Here is a 24,703-nt window from a genome sequence, read left to right on the forward strand (position 1 = left end):
ACCAGGAATGGAGCCCAAGCTGAAAAATTCTAGAGATTACCTCAAGGTGGTAGTCAATATGCAGCCATTGTTGATATGACCCCAGACCACACTCCAGGTGGACCATGACTCAAGATAGCTACCAGAACAAGACACACAGACCTTGTACTCAGCACTACTCCCCACAAGCCTCTCATTCCCAGTTCCCTTTTTAAGCCCCTCTCCTCACCATAAAGTTTGAAATGGTTCCTTTAAGGTATGAGCCTTGGCCATTTCTCCCACTGCTAGCTCTGGAATAAAGTCACTTTCCTTTCACCGCATTTTGTCCATGTTACTGACTTTGCAAGAAGTGAGCAGCTGAGTTTGTATTCAGTTACAAAACCAGCCACAACATTCCCTTAAGCCAAAACCTAATCCAGAAAAATACCCTCTCTTCAGTCCTATGAAGGCCAAGAGAGGTAAAGAAGCTGCAGAAGAAAAGTTTGAGGCTAGCAGAGATTGGTTTATGAGGTTGAAGGAAAGCAGCCATAAAAATATAACTTGTAATGCAAGATGGTATATCGTCATACCATATCATCATACCATAAAAATGCAAGATGAAGTAGCAAGTGCTAATGTAGAAGCTATAGCAAGTTATGCAGAAGATCTAAAATAATTGATGAAGGTGGCAACACAAAACAACAGATTTTCTATGTATATCAAACAGCCTTATACTGGGAGAAGATGCCATCTAAAACTTTCATAGCTAGAAAGAAGTCAATGCCTGGGTTCAATGCTTCAGCAGACAGGCCTGACTCTTGTTAGGAGCTAATACAGTTGGTAACTTAAAGTTGGAGCTAATATTCATTTGGAATTCAAAAAATCCTATGGCCCTTAAGAATTATGCTAAATCTACTCTGCCTGCATTCTATAAATAGAATCACAAAGCCTAGACGAGAGAACATCTGTTTACAGAATAGTTTAGTGAATATTTTAAATGCACTATTTAGACTTACTGCTCAAAAAAAAGGATTCCTTTCAAAATATTATTGCTCATTGACAGTGCACCTAGTCACTCAACAGCTCTGGTGTAGAGGTACAAAAGAGATTCATGTTGTTTCAATATCTATTCTGCAGCCAATAGAAAAAGGAGTAATTTCAACTTTTAAGTCTCATTATATAAGAAATACATTTCATAAAGCTATAGATAGTGATTCTTCTGATAGATCTGGTCAAAGTAAATTGAAAATATTCAGGAAAGAATTCATCATTCTAGATGCCATTAAGAATATTTGTGATTCATAGAAGGAGGTCAAAATATCAACAGGAATTTCAAAAGAAGTCGATTCCAAACCTCATGGAAAACTTTGAAAGTTTCAAGACTTCAGTAGAGGAAGTAACTGCAGATGGGATGGAAAGAGCAAGAGGATTAGAATTAGATGTGGGGGGCCTGAAGATGTGACTGAATTGCTGTGATCTCATGATAAAACCAGGAGTTGCTTCTTATGGATGAGTAAAGGAAGTATTTCTTCAGATGCAATCTACTCCTGGTGAAAATGCTGTGAATATTGTTGAAATAACAACAAAGGATCTAGACTATCTCATTAACTTAGTAGACAAAGCAGCAGCACGGTTTGAGAAGAATGGTTCCAATTTTGAAAGAAGTTCTATTGTGGGTAAAATACTGTCAAAAAGCATTGCATGATACGGAGAGATCTTTTATGAAAGGAAGTCAGTTGATGTGGCTGACTTCATTGTCTTATACTAAGAAATTGCCACAGTCACCCCAACCTTCAGCAGCCAACATCTCAATCAGTCAGCAGCCATCTACATCAAGGCAAGACCCTCCACAGTGAAAATATTACAACTCCCTAAAAGCTGAGGTGATCATTAGCATTTTTAAACAATAGACCATTCAACTCTGACCCTGTGGCAAAAAGCAATCATAGACAATATGTAAATAAAATGATATGGCTAGGCTGCAATAAAATCTTATTTCACAAAAGAGGTGGCACACCCATGAGCCATAGTTTGCCAACCTCTTCCTAGAGCTAAAAATACCACACCGGATATTTTTTTAAAAGCCATAAATGGGATTAACTTCAGATGAGATTCTGTAGCAGAAGAGATTAGTGAAATTAACACAGTAACTATTCACAATGAAATATAATGAGAACAAAGATGGAAAAGGAGGAATACAGAGAAGATCAGTTACCTTCGAAACCATATCAAGCAGTCTAGCCGAAAAATTGGAGTCCCTGAAGACAGAAAGGGGACAGAAAAAATATTTGAAAAAATAATGGCTGATTATTTTTCCCAAAATTTCTTGAAAACAAACCCACAGATCAAGACAGCTCCAGAAACCCCAAGAAGACGAGGAAAGTAGGCTTAGACTTGTTAGGTAATTTTTCCAAGACTTTTTTATTACAAGGTATGTACCAATCCATGTTTGTTGATTCAAGAACCCAAGTTTATACCTATTTGGTACACTTTCTCCAAAGCTTGCCAGAATGAGTCTAGTCTCCATAATAAGAGTGAAAATATTGTTTTTAGAGAAACCCATGTGTATCAGGCACTGTACAAGATATTATCTCATGTACTGTCTCATTTGGTCATAACATGTCTAGTAGGTAAGAGTCATTTTCTCCATTTTACAGATGGAAGAACTGAAACTAGCAGAATTAACATTGTGTGCTTAAATAATTGCCAGTAAAGTAGGAAAAAAAAATGCACTCTCAAGTCTTCTGAATTTCCAGGCAGGGCTTTCCTATAGAGATATGTGGATGGCATATCCCCCGCCAAAAATAATAGCTGGAGATATGCAAACTATTCAAAAAAGAAATTGTTATATATGTTATACAACTAGAAATCATGCAGTTTAGGAATATTTGAAATATGAACTCATTGAAAAGAAGGAAAATAAGACCTTCAATTTAACCATTAGGTCAAGCAATTGCTGGCACATCTAAATTACTGACAATAAATCTCAGAGCAAGTACAATACTTCTAAGTATGGTTATAATAATTAGAATCATAAAACCATAGAATTGTGAAATTACTTACACATCATAGAATCCAATCCCTTCTTTTTGGAGAAATGGAAACATACCCCAGAAGGTTAAATCATTTGCCCAAAATAACACGATTGGTTATTGACCCTTTCTACTAAGCCATCCCTGGTTCCATTCCAGAAAATATAAATTATTCATGCAGAAAGACAAACCTAATTTTGGCAGGTCAGAGATTTCAGAGAGATGTGAATTGGCTAAGGGTTGTGATTTATGAATCTAGGCAGCTATTCAGATTGCCTTATCTCAGCTGTCCCTCTGTGAAACATACTATTCGGAGTACCTAAACTGACCTCTATTCAACCCCATTTTACCATCATTGGGTATGTCATGAGAAGAAGGGTAAATTATTCTGACACAATGCAAAATACTGAGAATCAAAAAATGGTAGAGAGGAAACATATATAGAGATTACTTCCCCTTGTTTTCCAGATGTAAAATAAGCCAAGACAGTTTGTGACCATACTCTGAAGGATTAAATATAAATCATCCTTTATTTTAAGCAAATTATCAACAGCATACGTTTCAACCATATACACATACACATGTGTATGCATATACACATATACATGTGTATGCATATACACATATACATACATACACAAGTACTCATGCTTTTATGTAAGCCCATGGAGGCAAGGGCTACACTGTTCTCACAAATTTCTAACACCTTGCACAGTAGCTGGTATTATAGATGCTCAACATTTATTCAAATGAAAAAAGGGGTGAATAAGGACAAACACATAGAACAGCACAGCTCTAAAGCAATGAATGTAACCTGCTTTTTTATTTTCAGATTTATCGTGGTATAGCTAACAAATAATTACGTGTATTTAAGGTGTACAACTTCATGTTTTGATATTCATATACATTGTGAAATAATGACCACAGTAAAGCTAATTGACATATCCATCGCCTCCCATAATTATCTTTGTGTGTGTGATAATTATCTGTGTGTGTGTGCACACATATTCACAGTGAGAATATGTAAGAGTTACCTCTTACCAAATTTCAAGTATACAATACAGTATTGTTAACTATAGTCACATTGCTGTACATTAGATTTCCAGAAGTTATTCATCTTGCATAACTGAAACTTTCTAGTCTTTGACCATCTCCCCATTTCCCACTCCCCACTAGCTTCTGGCAATCACCATTCTACTCTCTGCTTCTATGAGTTTGACTATTTTAGAGATTCCACATACAGTGAAATCATATAGTATTTGTCTTTCTGTTTCTGGCTTATTTCCCTTCAACATAATGTGCTTCATTTTCATTCATGTTGCAAATGGCAGGATTTTCCTCCTTTAAGGGCTTAACAATATTCCTCCCTCTCTCTCTCTCTCTCTCTCTCTCTGTGTGTGTGTGTGTGTGTGTGTGTGTGTAGTGTGTGTGTGAGATTTCTTTATACATTAATCTGTGGATGGACATTTAGGTTGTTTCCATACCTTGGCTATTGTTGAATCAGGTTGTAGTGAACGCTGGGCTGCAGATAGCTCTACGAGATAATGATTTCATTCCCTTCAGGTATATACCTAGAAGTAAGATTGCTGAATTATTAAGGTAGCTCTATTTTTAATTTTTTGGGGAATCTCCCTACTGTTTTCCTTAATGACTATATCAATTTACACTCCCACCAACAGTGTGTACAAGTGCTCCCTTTTCTCTACATCTTTTTTTTTTTTTTTACATCTTACCAACACATCTTTTATTTTATAATAGCCATTCTAACAGGTGTGAAGTGATATCTTATTGTGATTTTGATTTGTATTTTCCTGATAATAAGCAATGTTGAGCACTTTTTAATATACTTATTGGCCATCTGTGGTTCTTCTTTTGAGAAATGTCTATTTATTCTTCTGCCCATTTTTAAGTCAGGTTATTTGGGGAATTTTTTTTTTTTTTTTGCTGTTGAGTTGTATGAGTTATTTATATATTTTGGATATTAACCCTTATCAGATATACAGTTTGCAAATAATGTTCTCCCAATCTGTAGGTTGCTCATTCAATGTTGGGTTTTGGGGGGGTTGTTTTGGTTTTGAAGGCTTTTTACTTTTGTGTGTGTGGTTTTTGTTTTGTTTTATTTTGTTTTTGCTGTGCAGAAGCTTTTTAATTCAAAGAACTTATCTGTATTTTTGTTTTTGTTGTCTGGCTTTTAGTGTCCTATCCAAAAATTCATGCTCAGACTAATGTAAAGAATCTTTTGCTTTATGTTTCCTTCCAGTAATTTTATGTTCTCAGGTCTTACACTTAAAACTTTAATTTAGTTGGAGTTGATTTGTTTATAGGGGGTGAAATAAAGGCCCACTTTCATTGTTGGGCATGTGGATATCCAGTTTTCCCAGCATGATTTGTTGAAGAAACTATCACTTCCCCACTGGATTTTCTTTACATTCTTGTTGAAGACAAGTTGATCTTCTGGTGGATTTATTTTAGGGATCCCTTAATTTCCGTTTGTCTATGTGTCTGTTTTTTATGCCAATACTATACTATTTTGATTATTGTAGTCTTTATAGTATATTTTGAAATCAGGAAGTATGATGCCTCCAGCTTTGTTTTTCTTGATCAAGATTGCTTTGGTTATTTGGGATCTTTTGTAGTTTCATATAAATTTTAGGATTGTTTTTTCTATTTCTGTACAGAATGCCATTGAGATTTCAGTAGGGATTGCATTGAATCTGTAGATCACTTTGGATAGTGTGGATACTTTAATAATATTAATTTTTCCAATACATGCATATAAATGCCTTTCCATTTATCTGTCTTCTTTTTTCTTCATCAGTGTTTTATAATTTTCATTGTACAAGTCTTTCACCTCTTTGGTTCAGTTAATTTCTGAGTATTTTTTTCTTTTTATTGCTATTGTAAATGAGATTGTTTTATTAATTTCTTTTTCAGATAGCTCATTTTTTGTTTGTGTACAGATATGTCACTGATTTTCGTGTGTTGATTTTGTGTCCTGCAACCTTACTGAATTCATTTGTTAGTTCTAACAGGATTTTTTGGTTGAGTCTTTAGTGTTTCCTACTTGCATAATTATGTTATCTGCAAACAGAGATAATTTTACTGCTTTTTTTCTGATTTAAATGTTGATATGGTTTGAATTTGTGTTCCTGTCCAAATCTCACTGAATTGTAATCCTCAATGTTGGAGGTGGGACCTGTGGGAGATGTTTGGCTCATGGGGGCAGATTTCCACCTCAGTGTTGCTCCTGTGATAGTAAGTGAGTGCTTGTGAGATCTGGTTGTTTAAAAGTGTGTAGCAGCTCCCCACTCTTTCTCTCTCTCTTCCTCCTACTCTGGCTATACAAATAAGTGCCTGCATCCTCTTCGCCTTCTGCCATGATTTTAAGTTTTCCCCAGCCATGCTTCCTGTACAGCCTGTGGAATCGTGAGCCAATTAAACCTCTTTTCTTTATAAATTATCCATTCTCCATTATTTCTTTATAGCAATGCATGAACAGACTAGTACAGATGTCTTTTTGGGTCCAATTGCTCTGGTTATGACTTCTAGTACTATGTTGAATATAAGTGGCAAATATGGGCATCCTTACTTTGTACTGGATCTTAGAGGAAAAGCTTGCAGTTTTTTTCCATTGATTATGATGTTAGCAGTGGGCTTTTCGTATATGGCCTTTATTATGTTGAGGTAAGTTCTTTTTATACCTAATTAGTTGAAATGTTTTATGATGAATTGATTTTGAATTTTGTCAAATGATCTTTCTGCATCTACTGAAATGATCATGTGGTTTTTGTCTTTTATTTTGTTAAGGTGGTATATCACATTTACTGATTTGCAATGTATTAAGCAATCCTTGCATCTCAGAGATAAATCCCACTGGTGTATTATTCTTGTATCTATGTTGCTGAATTTGGTTTGCTAGTATTTTATTGAGGGTTTTTGCATCTATACTCTTCTGGGATGTTGGCCTGTAGTTTTCTTGTGGTGTTTTTGTCTGACTCTGGTATTAGGGTGAAAATGGCTTCATAAATTGAGTTTGGCAGTGTTCCTCTTCAATTTTTCAGAAGAGCTTAAGAGGAATCAGTATTCATTCCTCTTTGAATGTTTGGTAACTTGTTGCAAACTATTAAATTAGACCAGATGTAAATGTAATAATACATAACATTTATGCATTAATTTGCATGTGTTAATAATCATGCATAATGCTTTAACTTATTTTTATTTCTTTTGATCCTATTTTGGGTTCTGAACAAAATTTATCCCGTTTCTTGTTTATACCACAAGGTCTTAAATGTTTTTAATCTCAGAAAGAAATTTTAGGACACCAAGAATATCTACCAAAAGATTATACATTACTCCCAGGGTTTAGAATAGTACTGGCATATAGTAGTGATTAATAAATGTCAGCAACTTTTTGTACTAATAGTAGTTGCAGTAAATCTGAGCTTGACTTCCCTCCTTTATCTGAAATGAAAAACTTCAAGCAAATTTGAGCAAACACCCTCATATCGGTGCCTCAAATTTTGCCCATTTACTCAGAAAATTTATAAATGTATCCTGGTCATTTTAAAAATCTTTAGGTCTGAAAGAACAGAGGTGTATTTTAATGATTAAATTAACTAACAGCCATAAGTCTTTCTGGGGTTCACTCCCACTAGTCCTTGCTTACAAGTAGATGTCTTGGTATCTTGATAGACTCAAAAGGAAAATGCACTTATTTTCCAAGTACACACAGAGAGAGAGAGAGAGAGAAGACACTGAAAACAGACAGGGAATTTGTGTCTGTTATTTATTCTTCCCTAAAACACTCTTACTCTGGCCAACACAAAAGTTCTTTACCCTCAAGGAAGTAGTGACTCTTCTTTGCTTAAGGAGTATTAATTTGTTAATATATTGTAGTCTGTATAACAAGGAGACCGTAGTTGGTCCAGGGTCTCATTAAGGACAGGATAAAAGTTCTCCAAATCTTTTAATAATCCATATACAACAATCACTTGAGGTAAATACGATTTTCATTGCCAGTTTGAGAAACTGAGGTTCAAGGGTGTGAAATAATCTGCTCGAGACCTCAAATCTCTGATTCCAGAGCCTGTGATCTTAGGTACTGTGTGCTCCCTCCTACTCACATTAATGCCATTCATTTATATGGGGTCCTTTGTATTTCTCAACTACACCCCTGGTATGTATTGTACTTGGTTAGTTCTCTGCTTGGCCTTTGCTCTTCACATTGAGATCTGATGAGGAGTGTAAATAAGGGCCAAGCTCTGCAGCACCATCCAGGTGCTATGTACCCCAATAATTTTCTGAGCTCTTCAGAGGAGAAAATAAGGTCAAAGTTTATTTCCCCCTCACTTACCCATATTTCAGCACTCAATCTACATTACCTTGTAAACAGACCTAAAGATGAGTTTGCAGGAAAAACTTGGAGAAAATATAGAGAGGTCAGGACTGGCTACATGTTAATTTTTTTTTCTCATTTCTAGTCTCCCTAGCCATAAAACTTCCTAATGTAAGAAATGGTCTTAGGGTAAAAGTCAAATTAATGGTGTGGCTATAATGTCCTTTGATTAGACTTTTTAAATATTTAAGGCATGACTAATTACTATCTCCATTAGACAAAAGATTTCTAGATATCTTAAGAGCACTTCAGAAAAGCCTAATCCAAAAATAGCTGTAAATATATTTGTAGAGAGAGATATTTATTTAATTACATGACTCTTACTAAAACTAAGTATATTAAATCTATTACACAGAAAGCGAAAGAGTGATTAAGAGGGTTGTACCAGCAAAACAACTATTACTTTGGCTTAAAAGGCCAGATATTGGTCAAATTATAAAAAAGACTTCTGGCCCCCCAGCTTTTTTCTAGCAAGAAGTCTGAGCAAGTTATTTATTCATGCATAGTCATTTCTTTTTTTAATGAAAAAGGGAAGATGCTTTCAGCCAAGAACACAGAGAATGGAGCTACAGGCCACTGACAACAATGGACCAGGGAACCACTTCCATTAAGCAGAAGAGTATAATATACTGCGGAACAGCTTTCAGGGTAATACTACTATGCCTTAATCATGGAATATTCCCTGCCTCCAGAGTAGGGACAACAGGCAATATTTTTCCTAGCAAGATTTCAGAATTGTTATGGACCAGTGACAGTTACATATCTCCTGTTTTTCCACTTTTGGAGTTTAAGTGTCTATTGCAGTCATCCTATTCCTGTATCACCATTGTATATTGATGTCATGTAGAATACAACTTTTCCCATTGTTTCTCCAGATTCTAGATCAAGAGTAGCCACATCCAGATATAATGCAAATCACAAAATCCTGGACTTCAATCTTAATTCTGTAATTAGATGACAGTTTTGGCATCCTGTAATCAAAGTGAAGACATGTGGGAGGCATGTTAACATTTGTAATCAGCAGACACATTGCAATAGAATATAAAGTTGGCAACAAATATTTTCTTTTCATACACCCACATCTCTGCAATGTGACTTCACAGATCCACCAAGAGGTAAAAGATGTTTCTCAAATCTAGGTTCATTTTGAAACTTTCTTTGCCTAATGTAACATTAGCAAACATGAAGCAAGCAGAGTCCTAAACAATGCTTATGCATTGAGAATCGCCCTTTTTCTGCTTTTGGAACCTGCAACTGTTAGCATGCAAGAAACCCAGGTTGTCACTCCAATATACACCCGTACCAATTGCCATACATTTGAGGCCAGTCTCACTAAGGATCACATTTTCCTAAAGAAATAAGCAACATCCGTCCTCAGCCTAATCTTTATGTGTGATATTTTGGCCCACATATGGTTTATTCCTGTTTTATTACCCAATTGGATCAGAACATGTAAGAGAAAGATTGGTATTATTTGGCCCCTCGTAGATCTCAGCAATGACAATGATGCTGCACTCCCTTCTTCTACACATTCAATTAAGGTTCAAGACAATTTTCTACACCCCTGAAAGGAGACACTGATGATTTCTACATGTCCGACAGTTGTATACAGTTGACTAAACAATAGCATTCACTACTGTACAATGGTAAAAGCCAAAGCACTATTCCTTCTTATGCCTTCTTATGCAAATGGTTGTTAGGGCTTTCAGACGTCACTTCTTGGGAATCAACACAAAGCAAACCTGAAATTCTGATTCTGAGAAGATGGGAATATACACAAATATCTTTTATCTAACCATTCTGAGGGATCATTAAGTTTTTCATGTTTATTTCTTCCTATCCAGCACAGCACTCCTATTCAACGGGAACACTGTCCCTTGTTTATTGGTTACAAATACATGTATCATGCAGTCACTTCTCCACTTGCTGGAAGAAAGCAATGACATTGTCTGGAGTTACAATCTTTGGCAGATCACAAGAAAATGAGAAAGGCAAGTGAAGAAAGCAAATATAATCAATGATTAGCTGTATGACATTATAAGTGGATGGAAGATAGTAAGCAGATATGTAAGTCAGAAGGTAGTTACTGGTCTGTCTTGGTGCCTGCTGGTCCTCAACACCCATAACAATGTCTAACAGATGATGTATCTGCTGAAGGACAAAAGAAAGGATGGGAAGGATTGTTCTCATGATATGTGCTAGCTCCTGGCCTTACCTTAATTAGTAGTTCGCTATCTTTTTCCTTAGCCCAGAGATCTAATTACAGATTTTTCCATGTCTGCGGCAAGCATTCAACAACTAGAGAAGTATAGCAATACATCAATAATATTCAATAATGCAATAACTATTATAGCCTGTGTTACAATTTCTTAAGACTTCCCAGAAATTATACTCTATGGAAGTAAACAATAAAGAATCAAATATTTCCCATGTACTTATCCTTTAGGACACACCTAAATAAAATAAAAAGGAAAAGAAAAAGATTACTTCATATTATCAGAGAAAACTCCAAGCTAAAGAGCCCACTAATTTAGATACAGTCCATTTTTAGGTAATTGCAGAAGCGTTGAGTGCTCAGAACCTTTGTGGAGCTGGCCTCTTGCTTTGCTGACACTCCTGGCTGGCTGGCTGGCTATGCTGACAGTGTAAGTCAAGGGATTATTAGATTGGTCACATGCTCTCTGCTTTTGTTTCTTTGTTTTTGTTTTGTTTTGGGACAGAGATAGGAAGGTCGAATGGGGTCCCAGAGATCTAAGAGTAAGGGAGGAGGGGAGAGAAATTTGTAGTGATGAGTGTTTTCTGCTGTAAGAGTCCTGAGAGAATATAAGACTTTGATTCTAGCAGAAGCAAACTGGCAATGTAGGTCAAGAATTAACCCACAGGAATGCCAGGATAACATCTCCTGAGACATGTCTCTGAATTATATCAAAAACTTCTATGAAGGATGTGTAAGTATTATACAAACAAAAAATCAATTGTATGAGTCTTTTCTGAGTATTTTACCCTGAATTGCATAAGTCTTGATGAATAAATTCTCTACATCTATGGAGAATACTCTAAGTGTCAACCATACACTTCAAAATATTCTGAATTTAAAACTATAAAGAGAAAAATTCAGGAAGTGTCTTTAGATGTTGGTGTTTTAGTGTGGCTCACTCTCTCAATTCCCTAATTAAGAAGTAGAGGAAAAAAGCTTTAATTACAACTAATAAACATTATTTGGTTGTTAAGATAGTGTACGGACTGAGCTTACTACTGGATTTGTTATCTAATTTTCAAAAAGAAGTATTAGATATTCTGATTTTATTTCAAAGGGATTACAATGGTGGGGATATTAATTGAATTCAAAGCTGTTTAAATATTTCCAAAATTACACATTTGATTAGCAACATGTCCCTATCAACTGTTGCTTTTCATATTGTAAGAGTGAGAAATCTCATAATGCAGAAATCTCATAATCATTATATTTGATTTGATGATCTCTAAGGGTCTATTTGTCTTCAAAACTTCTTGAATCTTACATTTTCTAAATGTGATATAAGAATTTTTTAAAATGCCCTCCTTTAATGTTTGTGTTTAAAAGATTTTTTTTTTCTCCTAAAACCATAACAGGTTAAACCTCCAACTGTGATTGGTCAATTCCACACCCTTTTCTTTGGATCCATCTGAATGTTCTTCCTCGGGGTGCTAGGCTTTGCAGTTCACGGGGATGAGGCCTTGCACTTCATTTATGATCCAGACAAAAGAGAAGTAAATCTCTTCTGTGACAATCAGTTCAGGCCAATCACTCCAGAAGTAAGTTTTTCTGTGTGCACATAAACATTAACTCTACAACAAACTCATTTTCTCTTTAAATGTAAAATAATGTCATAATATGAGAAATACCCTAACAGGTTTTTTTTCTAAGGATTATGTTACTTTTTCTTTAATTAGCTGTATATTTCAGATAAATTGAGTTTTGGGGAGTTTCTTCCAATTCTGGCATTGTATTATCTACTAATGTTATCATTATTCTCCAGACCTATATTTGGGATGTAGACTAGCTGTCTAATAAAATAAACTACTTCATGATTATCAGTCATTGAGAGGCAATTACAGTAATATATGACTATGTTTTCACAATAAATATGTTCAACATTACTACCTTCATTATATTAAGGCACATATAAGATTTTTATGAAACTTAGAATTTTTAAGTTAGACTCTGTTGAGAGTTAGTGGGGTTTTTTAGTGTATTTTAGTTACATACTGATTAATTGATTTATTAAGATATTTCTGACATACTTTAGGTGTTCTGGGCATTACAACTAGTTATTGTCCTGGTTCCTGGAGCTATTTTCCATCTTTATGCTGCATGTAAAAGCATCAATCAGGAATGCATTCTTCAGAAGCCTATCTACACTATAATTTATATACTCTCTGTTTTATTAAGAATTAGTCTAGAGGCAATAGCATTCTGGCTTCAGATTTACCTCTTTGCTTTCCAAGTAAAATCTCTTTACCTGTGTGATGCTAGATCTCTTGGGGAAAACAGGATTATAAGATGCATGGTTCCAGAACACTTTGAAAAAACCATTTTTCTCATTGCAATGAATACATTTGCAGCAATTACAATGGTATTATGAGTTGCTGGGATTTTTGAGAGCATATTTAGAAGATTATACTTTCTATTCAGACAATGACCAAATAATTGATTACCTATTGTCATGCTATAGTTATTTATCATTTTTATTTAGTTTTATCTTACTCAGTGAGTACCACAATTTCAAAACAAACTTACTTCAATGTGTCTGAAATTTTTGTCTACTGTAAAATATAATGCCTGGTTGTAAGGTAAGGATTCTTGAAGAAATATTTCATTTTAATTTTGATCACTTTTATTAGAAAATATACACAGAACTACTGTTAATTTATTTTTAAACAGTGCTTTTACTGAGTTCTGTCACATACATGTTAATTGATCAGTTTTTCTGTGGCCAGAGAAACTCTTATTGTCTTTTTTTACGAAGTGGAAAATTGATGCTCATGAGGATTAATTTAGGTGGCCAAAGCCATAATCCAGATCTTTATATTTCCCTTTCTGTGGAGCTATACAGTTTTAAATTTGAGGGTGTAGTTATTTTGCATTCATGTAAAATATAACTTACTTAAGCACAAAAGTTGTAAATTAATCATTAAAGAGTAATTACATAGTTTGACCATTAACTTGAAGAAACTGAACAATTACATTTTTAAAATTTTATTCAATCAGTTTTCTTGAAAGTTTCAATATTAAAATGATATAGAAATATAGTTACCAAATAAATAAGAAATGCTATGGATAATATTGCGCATGGGATCCTTGTTTCTTCTTGGGAAAAAAAAAAACCTTTCTGTGCCCACAGATGTCCTGAAACTATAACTTCTATATTTATCAAAAGGGAACACTGTGTTTATATTAAGTTAGACTGCCTCAATAGCTATGAAATTATTTCAGAGACAATTTTATATTGATTTAGTGTATTTCTTTTTATCTGCCTGCCTTACCAACAATCATTTGATTCATTTGATATTATTTAAAATCCTTATGTATTACTGCCTTATACTGGTAACTTAGTAGGGAAATCGGTATAGTCAAATACTAAGGTTTTCCATTTTTCCTCAAGCTTTATGCAGCCTGTGTTTGATATCATGAATTTCTGAATCTAAGGTTTTCATCATTGAGGTTTTCTCTACATGAAAGCACAGGAGAAAATCCAACTATCTTCCTTCCACAAATAGCTACTGATGTCTGCTATTTAACAAGTACTGCATTAAAAAATTTGTATAAAAAGATCATCAAGATTTAATACCTTTATAAAATCATACTCTAGCACGTGAGCTATAAAATCATACTATAGCAGTGGCATGCCAACAGGGTGGGGACTGGTAAAAATTGTCCACTCTACAAACAAAGGATATTTATTGACTTTCTTTATTTAGAATAACCAACCATTGGTATTAATAAACAGCAACCATGTTTAATATTTTATCCTTATTTTTAAATTCTCTATAGATAACATACCCCTTGATTGCCTGCATTCAAGGTGGAATGCTCCCGCCAATCTGCTGACAAACATACACATTTTCGTTATAGGTCCTATTTTTCCCGCATCTTTGCAAGGCTGGTACTTTTTTATTGAATGTCAGGCATTGTGTGTTTTATCCTGTTGGATGCCGATTACTTTTCTTCTCATAAATATTCTTCAGCTTAGTTCTGGAGCACAGTTAAGTTACTTGGAAACAGATGATCCTTTCTGCTTCCTTTTAAGCTTTATTATATATGACCAGTGTAGTACTTACAGAAAGGCCAGTTTTGCCCCAATACTAAGGAAGAACCTTTCTGAGTGTTCTATCAGATGCCTATTTGGTGGTTTGGAAATACTATCCTTTCACTAGTCTCAAAAATCTTGAATTCTCCCCTCCTGCTGGTTGACTTGTGGTAGTGACACAAATTGCCATTGCTACATGAAACAGGTTCTCTCTGTGTCCAAGGAAAGAAGGGAGATGGGGCAAAAGGACCTTCTTCTGGTTTGCCTCTCAGGATTCTTTCCCAGGGAAGATCATTTTTCCAAAAAATCCCACAGAAGACTTCCCCTTAACATTATTGCCCAATCATAGATAAACACTTGGATTTATTCTTACTCTGATTCATCCTTTAGGGTAGGGTATTGTCAACGTATATCCCTTTATTAAGAGATTTTTTCCACTCTGACTTTGGGAACAACAACTATTCTGTCTTGTGTGAATCTTGAGTATTGTTCCTTTTGATCCTTTCAATTAGTTCTTTTCCTGGAAAGATATTTAAGAAAGTTGCACTGATCAGGACTCACTTAAACGCCCTTTGCAGATCTCCGGAGCTCTCTCGCTCTTCCAGCTACCTTACCGTAGTGTCCGTTAAAATCCAGCTTCCTCAGCCTCCCTGAGCTCTTGATCTCTTCAACTGACAAGGTGGAAGGATGGCATCTCTAAGCCACCAAAGAAACTTTGCTTGCCTCTACTTCTTTGAACTAAACACTACATATTGTTATGTTTAAAGATAGAGATAAGACGAGAGAGGTGGTTTAGACAATCTTGTAAATTCACTACCGACCTACTATGATTTCATTTTATTAGTAACTATATCAGAATTGTTAGCACACAGCTATATAGTCCTGAATAATAAATGCTATATATCAAAATTCATATTCCAATATAAAAACTAATTTTTCTGACTAAAATGCAAATATAGTAAAAATTAATAAGAGCATCAAAACTAAACAATAACCATTTGAAATGATATTTAAAACCATTTCATAAAAAGCTCTTTGGTGAAATAAGGTAATTTAAACTGAAGCTTTTCCGACTATTTATATGAACAAGAAGTGGGATGCTACATATTAAAACCTATGAGATATGAGCAAATTTGTAGTGCACTGAAAATTGACAGCTGAAAATACATCTATTATGAAAAAGGAAACATAAATGTAATTCAAAAAGCAAACATAAGAACTTATTAAACAAAGACAAACAAAAATAATTTAATAAGGATATAGGTAAAAAGTAACATTTTAGAAAACAAACAAAATAAAATAAATCCCAGATCACGCTTGAAAATAACAATAAAATTGATAAACCTTGGCAAATCAAATCAAGTGTAGAAGTATACTATTATAAGACTCTTGTAATATATGTAAAGTATATTATCATTTGAAGTATGCTGTGATAACTTTAAGTTGTATATTATAAAATATAAAACAACCAGTTTAAAAAGCCAACACAATTTTGGCTTAACAAGCAAACAAACAAAATTAACTGGAATCATAAAACATTCAATTAATATAAAAGGTGGCAGGAAAGGAAAAAACAGAACAAAAACAGGTGAAACAAATAGAAAAAATAACAAGGTAGTGGAACCAAACCCAAACATATCAATGGTTAACAATAAATACAAAAGATCTTGGCACTCCAAAAACATAGAGATTGTCTAAATGTATTTTTTAAAAGCCAGACCAAATTATTAACAAGAACCCCACTTTAAACATTTTTAAATATTTAAAGGTTTAATATTTTAAAATCTTGAATATTTTACAGAAAATAAATGGGAAAAGATATATCATGCAAACCTTAAGCATCAGAGAGCTCAATTGGCTATATTAATATGAGAAAACTCAAGTCAATTTTACAGCAAGGAATGATGACAGAGATTAAAGAGACATTTCATAATGATTAAAGTATAATTTCATCAGGAAGCATAATAGTTGTAATATGTATGCCACCAGTTAATAGAGATTCAGAATGCATGAAGCAAAACCTGATAGATTGAAAAAAGAAATACATCCTATTATAGCTAAAGATTTCAACACTTCTCTCTCAGTAATAAACTGACAAAATAAATAGAATATCAAAAAGGATATTGAGGATTATAAATTATTAATAAGCAACTTGAACTAATTGATATTAATAGAATACTCCACCCAGCAACAACAGAACAGACGTTCTTTTCAAGTGTGTGTGTAACATTCACCAAAAGAGATCATTTGCTGGCCTATAAGAAAGTCTCAAGGATTGAAATCATACAGACTATAGTCTCTGGTCACAATGGAATTAAACCAGAAATTAATAAAATTAAGATATCAGGGATACATCCAAATGTTTGAAAAATTAACAACATACTTTTATTAACCCATGGATCAAAGAAAAAATTACCTGGGAAATTAAAAACTACTTTAAACAAAAATGCAAATACAACTTATCAAAATAAGTGGAAAGCAGTTAAAACAGTGTTTGGCGGAATATTAGAAGTTCTAAATATTATGTTAGAAAATAAGTTATATAGAGGAGGAGCCAAGATGGCCGAATAGGAACAGCTCTGGTCTATAGCTCCCAGCATGAGCGACGCAGAAGACGGGTGATTTCTGCATTTCCATCTGAAGTACCATGTTCATCTCACTAGGGAGTGCCAGACAGTGGGCGCAGGTCACTGGGTGAGTGCACCGTGCGCCAGCTGAAGCAGGGGCGAGGCATTGCCTCACTCGGGAAGCGCAAGGGGTCAGGGAGTTCCCTTTCCAGGGGTGACAGACGGCACCTGGAAAATCGGGCCACTCCCACCCGAATACTGTGCTTTTCCGACGGGCTTAGGAAACGGTGCCCCAGGAGATTATAGCCCGCACCTGGCTCAGAGGGTCCTACGCCCACAGAGTCTCGCTGATTGCTAGCACAGCAGTCTGAGATCAAACAGCAAGTCGGCAGCGAGGCTGGGGGAGGGGTGCCCGCCATTGCCCAGGCTCGCTTAGGTAAACAAAGCAGCTGGGAAGCTTGAACTGGGCGGAGCCCACCACAGCTCAAGGAGGCCTGCCTGCCTCTGTAGGCTCCACCTCTGGGGGCAGGGCACAGACAAACAAAAAGACAGCAGTAACCTCTGCAGACTTAAATGTCCCTGTCTGACAGCTTTGAGGAGAGCAGTGGTTCTCCCAGCACGCAGCTGGAGATCTGAGAATGGGCAGACTACCTCCTCAAGTGGGTCCCTGACCCCTGACCCCCGAGCAGCCTAACTGGGAGGCACCCCACAGCAGGGGCAGAGTGACACCTCACATGGCCGGCCAGGTACTCCAACAGACCTGCAGCTGAAGGTCCTGTCTGTTAGAAGGAAAACTAACAGAAAGGACATCCACACCAAAAACCCATCTGTACATCACCATCATCAAAGACCAAAAGTAGATAAAACCACAAAGATGGGGAAAAAACAGAGCAGAAAAACTGGAAACTCTAAAAAGCAGAGTACCTCTCCTCCTCCAAAGGAACACAGTTCCTCACCAGCAACGGAACAAAGCTGGACGGAGAATGACTTTGACGAGCTGAGAGAAGAAGGCTTCAGACGATCAAATTACTCCGAGCTATGGGAGGATATTCAAACCAAAGGCAAAGAAGTTGAAAACTTTGAAAAAAATTTAGAAGAATGTATAACTAGAATAACCAATACAGAGAAGTGCTTAAAGGAGCTGATGGAGCTGAAAACCAAGGCTCGAGAACTACGTGAAGAATGCAGAAGCCTCAGGAGCCGATGCGATCAAATGGAAGAAACGGTGTCAGCCCTGGAAGATGAAATGAATGAAATGAAGCGAGAAGGAAAGTTTAGAGAAAAAAGAATAAAAAGAAACGAGCAAAGCCTCCAAGAAATGTGGGACTATGTGAAAAGACCAAATCTACGTCTGATTGGTGTACCTGAAAGTGATGGGGAGAATGGAAACAAGTTGGAAAACACTCTGCGGGATATTACCCAGGACAACTTCCCCAATCTAGCAAGGCAGGCCAACATTCAGATTCAGGAAATACACAGAACGCCACAAAGATACTCCTCGAGAAGAGCAACTCCAAGACACATCATTGTCAGATTCACCAAAGTTGAAATGAAGGAAAAAATGTTAAGGGCAGCCAGAGAGAAAGGTCGGGTTACCATCAAAGGGAAGCCCATCAGACTAACAGCGGATCTCTCGGCAGAAATCCTACAAGCCAGAAGAGAGTGGGGGCCAATATTCAACATTCTTAAAGGAAAGAATTTTCAACCCAGAATTTCATATCCAGCCAAACTAAGCTTCATAAATGAAGGAGAAATAAAATACTTTACAGACAAGCAAATGCTGAGAGATTTTGTCACCACCAGGCCTGCCCTAAAAGAGCTCCTGAAGGAAGCGCTAAACATGGAAAGGCACAACCGGTACCAGCCACTGTAAAATCATGCCAAAATGTAAAGACCATCGAGACTAGGAAGAGACTGCATCAACTAACGAGCAAAATAACCAGCTAACATCATAATGACAGGATCAAATTCACACATAACAATATTAACTTTAAATGTAAATGGACTAAATGCTCCAATTAAAAGACACAGACTGGCAAATTGGATAAAGACTCAAGACCCATCAGTGTGCTGTATTCAGGAAACCCATCTCACGTGCAGAGACACACATAGGCTCAAAATAAAAGGATGGAGGAAGATCTACCAAGCACATGGAAAACAAAAAAAGGCAGGGGTTGCAATCCTAGTCTCTGATAAAACAGACTTTAAACCAACAAAGATCAAAAGAGACAAAGAAGGCCATTACATAATGGTAAAGGGATCAATTCAACAAGAAGAGCTAACTATCCTAAATATATATGCACCCAATACAGGAGCACCCAGATTCATAAAGCAAGTCCTGAGTGACCTACAAAGAGACTTAGACTCCCACACATTAATAATGGGAGACTTTAACACCCCACTGTCAACATTAGACAGCTCAACGAGACAGAAAGTCAACAAGGATACCCAGGAATTGAACTCAGCTCTGCACCAAGCGGACCTAATAGACAGCTACAGAACTCTCCACCCCAAATCAACAGAATATACATTTTTTTCAGCAGCACACCACACCTATTCCAAAATTGACCACATACTTGGAAGTAAAGCTCTCCTCAGTAAATGTAAAAGAACAGAAATTATAACAAACTATCTCTCAGACCACAGTGCAATCAAGCTAGAACTCAGGATTAAGACTCTCACTCAAAATTGCTCAACTACATGGAAACTGAACAACCTGCTCCTGAATGACTACTGGGTACATAACGAAATGAAGGCAGAAATGAAGATGTTCTTTGAAACCAACGAGAACCAAGACACAACATACCAGAATCTCTGGGATGCATTCAAAGCAGTGTGTAGAGGGAAATTTATAGCACTAAATGCCCACAAGAGAAAGCAGGAAAGATCCAAAATTGACACCCTAACATCACAATTAAAAGAACTAGAAAAGCAAGAGCAAACACATTCAAAAGCTAGCAGAAGGCAAGAAATAACTAAAATCAGAGCAGAACTGAAGGAAATAGAGACACAAAAAACCCTTCAAAAAATTAATGAATCCAGGAGCTGGTTTTTTGAAAGGATCAACAAAATTGATAGACCACTAGCAAGATTAATAAAGAAAAAAAGAGAGAAGAATCAAATAGATGCAATAAAAAATGATAAAGGGGATATCACCACCAATCCCACAGAAATACAAACTACCATCAGAGAATATTACAAACACCTCCATGCAAATAAACTAGAAAATCTAGAGGAAATGGATAAATTCCTCAACACATACACCCTCCCAAGACTAAACCAGGAAGAAGTTGAATCTCTGAATAGACCAATAACAGGAGCTGAAATTGTGGCAATAATCAATAGCTTACCAACCAAAAAAAGTCCAGGACCAGATGGGTTCACAGCCGAATTCTACCAGAGGTACAAGGAGGAGCTGGTACCATTCCTTCTGAAACTATTCCAATCAATAGAAAAAGAGGGAATCCTCCCTAACTCATTTTATGAGGCCAGCATCATCCTGATACCAAAGCCTGGCAGAGACACAACAAAAAAAGAGAATTTTAGACCAATATCCTTGATGAACATTGATGCAAAAATCCTCAATAAAATACTGGCAAACAGAATCCAGCAGCATATCAAAAAGCTTATCCCCCATGATCAAGTGGGCTTCATCCCTGGGATGCAAGGCTGGTTCAATATACGCAAATCAATAAATGTAATCCAGCATATAAACAGAACCAAAGACAAAAACCACATGATTATCTCAATAGATGCAGAAAAGGCCTTTGACAAAATTCAATAACCCTTCATGCTAAAAACTCTCAATAAATTAGGTATTGATGGGACGTATCTCAAAATAATTAGAGCTATCTATGACAGACCCACAGCCAATATCATACTGAATGGGCAAAAACTGGAAGCATTCCCTTTGAAAACTGGCACAAGACAGGGATGCCCTCTCTCACCACTTCTATTCAACATAGTGCTGGAAGTTCTGGCCAGGGCAATTAGGCAGGAGAAGGAAATAAAGGGTATTCAATTAGGAAAAGAGGAAGTCAAATTGTCCCTGTTTGCAGATGACATGATTGTATATCTAGAAAACCCCACTGTCTCAGCCCAAAATCTCCTTAAGCTGATAAGCAACTTCAGCAAAGTCTCAGGATACAAAATCAATGTACAAAAATCACAAGCATTCTTATACATCAGTAACAAACAGAGAGCCAAATCATGAGTGAACTCCCATTCACAATTGCTTCAAAGAGAATAAAATACCTAGGAATCCAACTTACAAGGGATGTGAAGGACCTCTTCAAGGAGAACTACAAACCACTGCTCAAGGAAATAAAAGAGGATACAAACAAATGGAAGAACATTCCATGCTCATGGGTAGGAAGAATCAATATCATGAAAATGGCCATCCTTCCCAAGGTAATTTACAGATTCAATGCCATCCCCATCAAGCTACCAATGACTTTCTTCACAGAATTGGAAAAAACTACTTTAAAGTTCATATGGAGCCAAAAAAGAGCCCACATCGCCAAGTCAATCCTAAGCCAAAAGAACAAAGCTGGAGGCATCACAATACCTGACTTCAAACTATACTACAAGGCTACAGTAACCAAAACAGCATGGTACTGGTACCAAAACAGAAATATAGATCAATGGAACAGAACAGAGCCGTCAGAAATAATGCCACATATCTACAACTATCTGATCTTTGACAAACCTGACAAAAACAAGAAATGGGGAAAGGATTCCCTATTTAATAAATGGTGCTGGGAAAACTGGCTAGCCATATGTAGAAGGCTGAAACTGGATCCCTTCCTTACACCTTATACAAAAATCAATTCAAGATTGATTAAAGACTTAAATGTTAGACCTAAAACCATAAAAACTCTAGAAGAAAACCTAGGCATTACCATTCAGGACATAGGCATGGGCAAGGACTTCATGTCTAAAACACCAAAAGCAATGGCAACAAAAGCCAACATTGACAAATGGGATCTAATTAAACTAAAGAGCTTCTGCACAGCAAAGGAAACTACCATCAGAGTGAACAGGCAACCTACAAAATGGGAGAAAATTTTCGCAACCTACTCATCTGACAAAGGGCTAATATCTAGAATCTACAATGAACTCCAACAAATTTACAAGAAAAAAACAAAGAACCCCATCAAAAAGTGGGCGAAGGACATGAACAGACACTTCTCAAAAGAAGACATTTATGCAGCCAAAAAACACATGAAAAAATGCTCACCATCACTGGCCATCAGAGAAATGCAAATCAAAACCACAATGAGATACCATCTCACACCAGTTAGAATGGCAATCATTAAAAAGTCAGGAAACAACTGGTGCTGGAGCGGATGTGGAGAAATAGGAACACTTTTACACTGTTGGTGGGACTATAAACTAGTTCAACCCTTGTGGAAGTCAGTGTGGCGATTCCTCAGGGATCTAGAACTAGAAATTCCATTCGACCCAGCCATCCCATTACTGGGTATATACCCAAAGGACTATAAATCATGCTGCTATAAAGACACATGCACACGTATGTTTATTGCGGCATTATTCACAATAGCAAAGACTTGGAACCAACCCAAATGTCCAAAAATGATAGACTGGATTAAGAAAATGTGGCACATATACACCATGGAATACTATGCAGCCATAAAAAATGATGAGTTCACGTCCTTTGTAGGGACATGGATGAAATTGGAAATCATCATTCTCAGTAAACTATCGCAAGAACAAAAAACCAAACACCGCATATTCTCACTCATAGGTGGGAATTGAACAATGAGAACACATGGACACAGGAAGGGGAACATCACACTTCGGGGACTGTTGTGGGGTGGGGGGAGTGGGGAGGGATAGCATTGGGAGATATACCTAATGCTAGATGACGAGTTAGTGGGTGCAGCGCACCAGCATGGCACATGTATACATATGTAACTTACCTGCACGTTGCGCACATGTACCATAAAACCTAAAGTATAATAATAATAATAATAATAATAATAATAAAGAAAATAAGTTATATAGTGATTTTAACTGCTCACTTTCTGAAGTTGTGTTGGTTTTTTTTGTTTTGTTTTGTTTTTTAAGATGGAGTCTCACTCTTGTCGCCAGGGCTGGAGTGCAGTGTCGCGATCACGACTCACTGCAACCTCTGCATCCTGGGTTCAGGTGATTCTCCTGCCTCAGCCTCCCAAATAGCTGGGATTACAGGCACTCGCCACTACACCCAGCTAATTTTTTGTATTTTTAATAGAGATGGGGTTTCACCATGTTGGCCAGTCTGGCCTCGAACTCCTGACCACGCGATTCACCGGCCTCGGCCTCCCAAAGTGCTGAGATTACAGGCATGAGCCACCACACCCGGCCTGAAGTTTTTAAAAGATAATTTAAATACAAATTAAATAGAAGGATGCAAATAAAAATACGAGTATAAAACACAGTGATATAAAACCCAAAGACAATAGAGAAAATCAATTAAACCAAAATCTGGTTCTTTGAAAAGATTAATAAAACTTATAAATTTCTGGTTTGATAATATGAGATAATAAGGGAGAAAATGAAAATCATCCATAAGACAAATCAGAAAAGGGACATTATAGTAAAACCTTGAAGCGATTATAAGGAAACATCCTGAACAATGTTAGGTCAATAAGTTTTTGACACTTAGATGAAAAAATTTCTAAATTCCAAACTACTAAAAATTGACAGACATAAATAAAAAATATTACTATCCATATACCGATTTTTAAAATTTTAAATCCAAAGCCTTCCCATAAAGAAATGCCAGGCCCTGATGAATTCAGTGGTGAATTCCATTAAATGTTTAAGGAAGAAATAATACTCTAAAATCTTTTTTTAGGAATTAGAAGAGAATATTTGCCATTTCATGTAAGGAGGCTAGCATAATGTTGATATTAAAAATTCTTAGCAAAAATATATTTACAAGCAGGATCCAGCAATATATATAAAAATAATACATCACATTAGGTGGGGTTTACCCCAGGAATGAAAAGTTATATTATAAACACCCATTTATAATGAAACAAACCAAAAACCCTAAACCTCTCACTTTAAATGAGATCTACCTAAGTTTGATAAATAGCATCTAAGGAAACTTACAGTAATTAACAATTTCCACTGTAGTCTCAAAACAGGCAAGGCACTCTACTTTTTCCACTTGTGTTTAACGTTGAACTGGAATTCAATAAGACAAAAACAAAATAAACATATATATATATAAATATATATTTATTCAGTAAGTACAATAACGCAAACAATATATGAATTGCAAAATAATAAATATCTTTATTCACAGACATGATCATGTACATAGAAAATTCTAAAGAATGTTCCAAAAAATTAAATTTATAGGCCAAGCACTGTGGTTCATGCCTGTAATCCCAGCACTTTTAGAGGTGGAGCCAGGAGGATCACTTGAGTCTAGGAGTTTGAGATTAG

At 36.1% G+C, this 24,703-nt stretch overlaps 2 protein-coding genes across 3 annotated transcripts in view; one reads left to right on the forward strand and one right to left on the reverse strand.

Annotated features, from left to right (window-relative positions):
* NMBR (neuromedin B receptor) overlaps positions 1 to 24,703 on the reverse strand; it is a 76,908-nt gene that overhangs the window by 47,979 nt on the left and 4,226 nt on the right. For both annotated transcript variants that reach the window (XM_054491673.2, XM_054491671.2), the window contains exon 2: positions 24,365 to 24,439. The gene's annotated coding sequence lies outside the window, so the exon portion shown is untranslated. The remainder of the gene's footprint in view (positions 1 to 24,364; positions 24,440 to 24,703) is intronic.
* On the forward strand, positions 12,055 to 13,010 carry GJE1 (gap junction protein epsilon 1). The gene is made up of 2 exons (XM_054491675.1): positions 12,055 to 12,192; positions 12,675 to 13,010. The coding sequence occupies exons 1-2, from the start codon at positions 12,055 to 12,057 to the stop codon at positions 13,008 to 13,010; spliced, it is 474 nt and encodes a 157-aa protein (XP_054347650.1).

This window comes from Pongo pygmaeus, chromosome 5 (genome assembly GCF_028885625.2).
Source record: "Pongo pygmaeus isolate AG05252 chromosome 5, NHGRI_mPonPyg2-v2.0_pri, whole genome shotgun sequence".
Taxonomy (NCBI): domain Eukaryota; kingdom Metazoa; phylum Chordata; class Mammalia; order Primates; family Hominidae; genus Pongo; species Pongo pygmaeus.

Coding starts and splice junctions, on each gene's coding strand:
- GJE1 (XM_054491675.1), top strand. CDS start 12,055: ATGTTCTTCCTCGGGGTGCTAGGCTTTGCAGTTCACGGGGATGAGGCC. Junction 12,193..12,674: donor CTCCAGAAGTAAGTTTTTCT/GTGTGCACATAA, acceptor GACATACTTTAG/GTGTTCTGGGCATTACAACT.